General features: G+C 38.2%; 1 protein-coding gene across 1 annotated transcript in view; it reads left to right on the top strand.

Annotated features, from left to right (window-relative positions):
• LOC101863275 (ATP-dependent RNA helicase DDX19A) overlaps nucleotides 1-5,736 on the top strand; it is a gene marked incomplete in the record, with an annotated part of 21,207 nt that extends 15,471 nt beyond the window's left edge. The window contains 3 exon segments of the mRNA XM_035970649.1: nucleotides 634-796; nucleotides 1,829-2,020; nucleotides 3,064-5,736. Of these exon segments, the coding sequence (XP_035826542.1) occupies nucleotides 634-796; nucleotides 1,829-2,020; nucleotides 3,064-3,125 (417 nt within the window).
• Between the last annotated feature and the right edge of the window lie 1,287 nt (nucleotides 5,737-7,023).

The following is a 7,023-nucleotide window of genomic DNA, read 5'->3' on the forward strand; positions in this document are numbered from 1 at the left end:
GGGGGATATTAACACTTTGTGGTCACTTGGCGCAATAATGCGCCTGTGAAAATTATACGTTCCAGTCACATGTCTCAGTTATGCGCCAGTTCCGAGAAGTCCGTTGCAGTCGCTCTCCTGGCTGGGTGACCAGGTGGGGTATTTTGTACTGCTGGCTGTGTGACTGCAAAGTGTTAACATGTTCGTATGCACAGTAGAATTGTAAATGGGCTGACTTTTCAATGTCATGCTCATGCTGTGCTAAAACAACATAGGGGGAACTGCTGCTTTTTTCTTTCCTCCTCCTTACTATCGTCATTTTCCCTCTACTTGTTTTGTATTTTTGTCACTCGTTTGTGAACTGCTATTTCCGGGGTGCCTTGATAGTCAAGTAGACTTTGTGCTGTTGAAGCTAGAGAAGTGAGCAGAGTAAGCTTGATTCCCCGTTTGGACTTCTCTGTTGACATCCACCCTTTGGCGCTCATATGACCTCATGCAGTTGCGAGCGCTGTGAAAAACCTTACTAAAACTAAAACTAATAGTTTTGAGAAAATGGAATTCGAAGGTTCTCTCTCTTATCTTAAAAATGTTTTACACATTTGTTGAGCATCAGACTAAACAAGCTGAACTTGTAACATCTGGTCTTGCTTTCAGACGAGGAAAATGGCATCGTGGCTGGCGGAGAAGATGACAGGGGAGGGTCATGCTGTCGGCCTACTGTCCGGTGAGCTGCCCATCGAGATGAGAGCAGACATCATCAAGAGGTTCCGCGACGGCAAAGAGAAGGTTCTCATCACAACCAATGTCTCGGCAAGAGGTGATTTTTTTGTTTGCCGACTACTAGAACATATGCTTGTGGGTACACAGCCCTTTATTTGTGTTGCAAATGCCATAACCGCCCCCCCCAAAGTAAACTGAACTAAGGTAAACAATATTATAGAAGGAGATAGAAATAACAGTAACGTTCTGTTTTACTGTTTGTATGTCGTGGGGTAGCAGCACAACTGCGGTAACTCAGGTTTTTCAAATTTTACGAGAGGAACAAAAAATTGATTTTTTGACACTACGTCGAAATGTTCCACGGAAATAAGATGGAGAATTGCAATGGCTAAGGCTAATTTCAATAAAATGAGCCCAGTACTGAAAAATATAAACTTCTCAATGACTACCAAAATGAAAGTTCTGAAATGCTTTGTATGGTCAACCCTTCTATATGGCTGTGAATGCTGGACAATCACTAAAGACAGTGAAAATAAAATAGAAGCAACAGAAATGTGGTTTATTAGGAGACTGCTTAGAATATCGTGGAATGAAAAGAAATCAAATGAGGTAGTGCTTGGTAACGCCCACATGGGACGCTCACTTTTAAAATCAATCAGGAAACAACAAATGCAGTTTTTGGGACACGTGAATAGACATAAGGGTCTTGAACATCTAGCTCTCACTGGCAAAATTGAAGGCAAACGCAGCAGGGGTAGGCCCAGAGCAACCAACTTAGGGAACCTAAACAAATGGGTAATGGGGAATGTCAGGGAAACGTAACTTTTTAAAGAGCATCCAAGCAAAGGAATGAATGGAGAACAATGATCGCCGATGTCTGTCGCAGATCTGGCACTGGATGATGATGACATCCATCAAGAATACCTGGAATTCCAAATTTAAGTGTATTTTCATAAAATAGTTGTAGGACTTCGAAGTTTTTACAGAGTATGTGCCACTTCCCAGTACCCAAGAACAAAGTTTTTAAACAAGTGACTTTAGTCAAAACACCGCGTTATAATATTTGAGCTGGTACTCCATCATGTGTGACTAGATATGTCTATATCGCTCGTCTTATAATGTCCCTCAGGTATCGATGTTGAACAAGTGACGGTGGTCGTCAATTTCGATCTTCCTCTCACTCTTGACCACAAGCCTGACTGTGAGACCTACCTGCACCGGATCGGCAGAACAGGCCGGTTCGGCAAGAACGGAATCGCCATAAACTTTGTGGACGGACACCGCTCTATGAACACGTTGAGATTTATTGAGAAGCATTTCGGTAAGTAAATTCTCTTATGTTTGGTTGTTCGAATTAAAGAGCTGTTTTTGAAGTCTCATGGGTAGGATGTTCTTTATCTTTGAGGGGAAAAAAGTTGAAATTTTTCTAATCTGTAATTTCATCTTTTAAGTTCAAATGAAAGATGTCCTGCTTCCTGAATGAAAACTCTTTGACTTTTCTTATGGCCATTTCATGAAAGGTGATACATATAATACCGGGATAATAACCTACCGTTTAAAATATCTAAACAATAATAGTTCATTCTTCTGTATTTTTTTTTTAAATTTTATCAAAATGTTACTTCAAGCAAAAAAAAAGGATCAAAGACTTGCTCTATCACTGCTTCAAATTTTTTCAGTAGGTTAATTTCTCCACATTATGTGTGTCGCTTTCTTGGAATGGCCCTTTTTTCAGACTCTTGCCCATTCTCGAGTGCCGTATCTTACCCTTTTCCACTTGTCACGTCCTTGGAAAGGGGAAAATGTGCTCTATCATATATATGAAACTCGAATTGTGACCAACTTTGTTTTCCTCACTGATCTAACATTTTGTTTTCTTACAAGTGCCTGACAATGCGCTATTAAGTGAATGACCTAAGTACTAAAATGGTTGAGCTTTCCATACTTTTCTTCATGTTCTGATTTTGAAAGTTTTTATATGTTTTACGCTAGTTTGTGGCACAGAGCGGCAAATAGTTGACAGACTGATGAGTTAAAATCATTTGTGATTAATGACATATTATGTAGTTTCTTTCTAGGTGAAGTTAAAATTGATTCTACAAGTTAATTGTAATGCTTTTTTGCAATGCAAGTGAGTCAAATAATGCTGGCCAGTCTTTCTTCATCTTTTTCTTGTATATTCTTCTACTGTTTTGGGAAGGAGAGAGTAATAAACATTTTGTCATACAAGAGATACTATGCATAAAGATCTCTCAAAGCTTTCTTTGAAAGATAACATCCTCTTTTTTAATCTAAGCCTTTACATTTTCTGTGACTGCAAATTGGTAAACTGATTTCTTTTTCCAAAAATAATTTTGTTACCAGGTCGACAGATTTCAAAGCTGGATGCGGACGATTTAGATGCTATTGAGAAGATTGGATCATGAATGTATGAGAGTGTTGCTGTCGCTGCCTTTTGTGGATTGACACCAGGGGTTAACTGTCATGGCTTAGTTAAGAGACATTTACACTGCTTGCTGTTAGTATGAGATCAAAATTTGGCTTTCTTGCTTGTCTTTCTTTTGCTGTTGAAGAGATGGGGAATATTCGAGACTAAGATAAAGTGGGACCTATAATTTTGTACATCTTCCTGAACTGAAAAAGACCACCCTGGAGGGTTTTGTTAAAACTTTTCAGTATGGACGTCTTGTGGTTGATTCCCACTTCTGAAGATACCCCTTTGTTTCTGTGGATCATTTGAAGTAAACTTCTTATTGGGTGCAAATTGTACGAGAGTACATGTACATTTCTTTCCACGACCGTTTGTTTGTCGCTGCTGGCTGTTTGTTTTTTTTGGGGGGTGGGGCTTTTTTTAGCATACCTTTTCTGTTATATATAGTTCTAGTTAGAATATTTTTATTTGAGACTGCCTTTGGAATACTTTATTCTTTGTGTCTAAAGGCATTCAATCAGTTGTTCAAAGATGTTGAAGTGATTCTGCCACATGTTGCGGTTTTGTTGTTGTATGAGAATGGAAGGCAACTGAAAGCTTTTTCTGTTGATGTTATGTCATATGTTTAGCAGAAATTTTTACTTTTTTAGGACATAGCAGACATATTTGCCAGGCAGGCTGACAAAATGAAGTTACCTCTCTCATTAACCCTATGGAAATAGATAGGTCAAGTTTATTGGCACAGTTTGAACAATTTATAAATGTGGAATAATATTTTTTTTAAACAAGTTGTACTTGAAAAAAAAAATCCCATCTGTAGAAAATCAACAAATTTGACATGTGTCGATTTTTTCTCAGATTTCTCCTTTTGTGGGTTGGAATTAGTAACTCATTTTGTCAGCAGCCCTCACATAATATGTCTGATCAGCAGCGGAGCAAAGACAATGTTTCGGCACATTTCAAACATTTATTCTCATCGGTGGTGTTGTAACCGTGGGTAAAACTTGGCCGATGTACGTCTCAGCGGAGAAATCAACGGAGAACATTGTAGCCAGACGGGTTTACCATGACATGAGCCATAAGAAGCATTCTCTTACTGTAATTGCTTTATGGTCGGTGGTTTCTCTGTGCAGAAAATTATAGTAACTTGTAAATTGTTGTGCCTTTTGTTGTCCATGTTACATTCTGTTAAGATGGAAATTGTGTCGATGGGGGGTGTGAAAAAAAAAAAGCCTACTTCTAAAATGTTACAGTCTGTTCTTTGTGTGAAGCATAATTGTTGGTGGAAAATGACATAGAAACTTATTCTTTTGAAGAAGTTACGGTAATATAGGTAGATCTAGGTGTCAGGTCAGAGAGTATCTCACAATACAAAAGTTGGTTTTGTTTTACTTAACGCTAGAAATAATCTTTTGTTTTTTTGTTTTTTTTGGGGGGGGGAAGGGGGAGGGGTTGTTTTGTTTCTTTTCTTTGAGAAAATGAATTTTTTAAATTTTTTTTTTAAATGTGGGCCCTATAAGACTTCTGATCGTGTGAAAGTAACAGTGTGGAAATGGATGCAAGGACGACACCTAGTACTTTCTCATAGTCACAGCAAGCTTTGTTATTTTATAAAATTTCAAGATTGGCCTCCTCAGTCTCCCAGATGCTGTTGTGTAGTCTGTAGGTGTAAGTAATTTGTTGAAATCAGGCCGAAAATGTAACGGCATTTTGTCTATGGGTCTGATGAGACACGTACACATTTGCTTGTTGGAATTTTTATTCAAGTTCTCTCTGTAAAACTGCAACTCTTTTCCATGTAGAGCATTGGGGATTTTAAGAGTGTCTTCATTGATTTGTTCTTTCTGCCATCACTGCAGTAATATTTTAAAATGAGAGAATTATTATCAAGGACATACCTCCTTTAGTGCAGGGTGTATGTTTTGTGTTTTGGTCAACTGATTACTGAAGTGAAAAGCGTTAGGGATTTTAAGAATGTCTTTATTGGCTTGTTCTTTCTGACATATTTTAAGATAAGATAAGATAATTACTTAGGACATGTTTCCTTTAATGCAGGGTGTGTGGTTTGTGTTTTGGTCTGCTGATTGATGACTGAAGGGCGTTTAGGATTTTAAGAATGTCTTTATCAGTTAGTTGATTCTGCCATTACTGAAATATTTCTAGATGACACGATTATTTAGGGCATACGTCTTTTCGTGCAGGGTGTGTAGGTTTTGTGTTTGGATCAGCCGATAACAACTCTGATAGCAGCCTTATTATGATGTGTTCCGTCTGTGTCTGCTAGGGTATAACCGTGCACTATGCTGGTGGAAATGATTTTGTCTGTAAGGTGATTTGTCACTGGCAGATAATTTCTTCTCGCCATAGATATAAAAATGATGGGAGCAAGAACAAGTCAATCAGAAATTTTAGGGGTGAAATTTCAATGTATTTTATCGTCCTTTTAATTTGTAAAAAAGTAGATACTCAAGGCTGATTTATGAATGCAAAACAGATCCATTTTTAAGTCTTTTTTTTTGTGTGCTTGAGAAGCAGAGAGATGAGGAAGCTGTGCTTTGTGTTGAGATCTTGCATCAGGAATTAGTGGGAAAGGAAAATGTAAACAAGAAAAATATGCAACGGTAGAGTGTTTGGGGGGGGGAATGTTTTGTGTCATTTTGTTGATATGATATAAATATTTCTACATTGACACTTTGCTTCTTACCCAATGGGTGCTCTGTTATCTCACGGATAAATATATCGCGCTGGATTAGGGGGCAGAGTGCCCTGGTTCGAATCCTACACTGGGCACTCTTGAACTCGAGGTGTTTTCAAGGCTGTCAACCCATTTGACTTTCTCCTGTATGAGAGGTGTGTTAGATTTGGAGGTACCACTTCTTGAATAACCTCATAGTATTGATAATGGCGCTTAACCCATACACTTGCTGCTTTTTTTTTCCTACTTGATATTCCTATTAATGTATGCACAGACGACTTAAGTCACCATTAGGAAGAATGGTGTTGATTTCTTTTCTTTTTTTAAATATAAAATTGCTAACTTATTTTTTAGATTTCCCTACAGTGCAGTATGCCCTCAAGGTGGATAAAAAAAATATGATATGTACACACATAGCTAAATGCTTAACCCTATCCGTACGCCTGGGGTCAATTTGTACCCCCGGGGTTGCATTCTTCACATTTTAGAATACTTCTAGTGCGAAGGTCTCTTTGAAACTTTCAGTATTTCTCAAATAAATATTTTGACAGACTGCTATGCAAAGTGTACGAATCGGATTAACGAGCAAATTTCCTCTTTGGAAAGGGGTGGCACAGAGTTTACCACGTCCTATGGATACGATAGTAAAACACGACGTACGGATAGGGCTAAACTTGTAAACACAATGGCTTGTAAAAGTGGCGTTTCTCTCTGGCATGGCTTGTTTCTATTCCGTGATCCAACAGCATTGTTTGCCTTGAAAAATGGGATGATTATCTGTTTGTCTTCTCAGAGAATATGAAATTGTTCTTTGTCAATAAAACATTGTTCAATATATAGGTGTAGATGTAAGTGGTTTGTCTCTTTCAACTTGTAGTGGCTGGTGGGTGCCCTGGTGTGGTTTGCTTCTTCTTTCCCATCAAACATCTGTCGTTTTTATCTCTCCTCCTTTCTTTTTGTGTTTGTTACTCTTTTGTAAAACCTCTAATCTTCGGCACTTATATGACCTCATTGTGTTGCCAAGTGCCGTAAAACTCTTACTAAAATTAAAACTAACTTCTTTTTTACATCTTGGGCACTTTTGTGATCTAATTGTGTTGCAAGTGCCGTAAAACTTTTACTAAAACAAAAGAGAATATTCCCTTGGAAGGTCCTCCTGCTCCCCCCTCTCTCTCTCTCTCTCTCTCTCTCTCTCTCT

The sequence above is a fragment of the Aplysia californica genome, unplaced genomic scaffold (genome assembly GCF_000002075.1).
Source record: "Aplysia californica isolate F4 #8 unplaced genomic scaffold, AplCal3.0 scaffold00301, whole genome shotgun sequence".
NCBI classification, from domain to species: Eukaryota; Metazoa; Mollusca; class Gastropoda; order Aplysiida; family Aplysiidae; genus Aplysia; species Aplysia californica.